This window comes from Bidens hawaiensis, unplaced genomic scaffold (genome assembly GCF_021521415.1).
Source record: "Bidens hawaiensis isolate Kalapana, Puna unplaced genomic scaffold, B.hawaiensis_p1.1 tig00017415_1, whole genome shotgun sequence".
Lineage (NCBI taxonomy): Eukaryota > Viridiplantae > Streptophyta > Magnoliopsida > Asterales > Asteraceae > Bidens > Bidens hawaiensis.
The window spans coordinates 410324-411322 of NW_027492635.1; the positions used below are offsets into that span (position 1 = coordinate 410324).

The following is a 999-nucleotide window of genomic DNA, read 5'->3' on the forward strand; positions in this document are numbered from 1 at the left end:
ATGGCTTCTTTTTTGTCACAATCAAAGGCCTTGATTCGCCAATTCGCCTCTTTCAATGTTGTTCACATTAAGAGGAGTGAGAACAAATCGACGGATGCTCTTAACAAGTTAGCTTCAACGAATTTTGAGCATTTTGCCAAAGATATTCGTGTAGAAGTTCTAGATCATCCATTAGTTCCACAAAACCAAGTCCTGGTAATTCAAACTGGCGTTGAATCTTGGATGACGCCTATCAAAGCTTACTTATCTTCCGGAGCACTCCCAACAGGAAAAGCTGAGGCTCGGAAGATTAAACACAAAGCTCTGAATTACCAGATGACTGACGGCATCTTATACCGGAGATCATTCCTTGGTCCGCTGCTACGTTGTGTAGACGTGGAAGACGCAAACTACCTAATTCGAGAAATTCACGAAGGTATTTGCGGGTTACACGCGGGACCAAGAATGACAGTTGCAAAGATCATGAACGCAGGGTACTATTGGCCCGGCATGCACTTAGATGCTGTGCAAGAAATCAGAAAGTGTGATTCATGCCAACGACATGCCCCCAACACCCTGCGTCCAAAAAATGAACTGATTCCGGTAACATCTACCTGACCGTTCCAAAAATGGGCTATCGATATTATGGGACCTTTCCCAGAAGCCCCGGGACGAATCAAATTCTTGATAGTGGCCATTGATTACTTCACCAAATAGGTGGAAGCCAAACCGGTTGCATCAATAACGGCTTCAAGAGTGAAAAAATACCTTTGGGAATTCATCATCTGCCGGTTTGGTCTCCCGCAAGAATCGGTAAGTGACAATGGGACCCAATTTGCTGACAGCGGACTACAGGAATGGTTGAAAGAACTTCAAGTCACTCAAGTCTTCATATCTGTAGCCCACCTGCAAGAAAATGGTCAGATCGAAAGGACCAACCGAACTATCAAAGAAGGGATCAAGGCAAGGTTGTGTACTACACGGACGGGTTGGGTGGACGAATTGCACCATGTACTCTAG

General features: G+C 45.0%; 1 protein-coding gene across 1 annotated transcript; it reads left to right on the forward strand.

Annotated features, from left to right (window-relative positions):
* Window positions 1–597, forward strand: LOC143553906 (uncharacterized). The gene has a single exon (XM_077043794.1). It carries the CDS (start codon window positions 1–3, stop codon window positions 595–597), a length of 597 nt encoding a protein of 198 aa, XP_076899909.1.
* The last annotated feature ends 402 nt before the right edge of the window (window positions 598–999 follow it).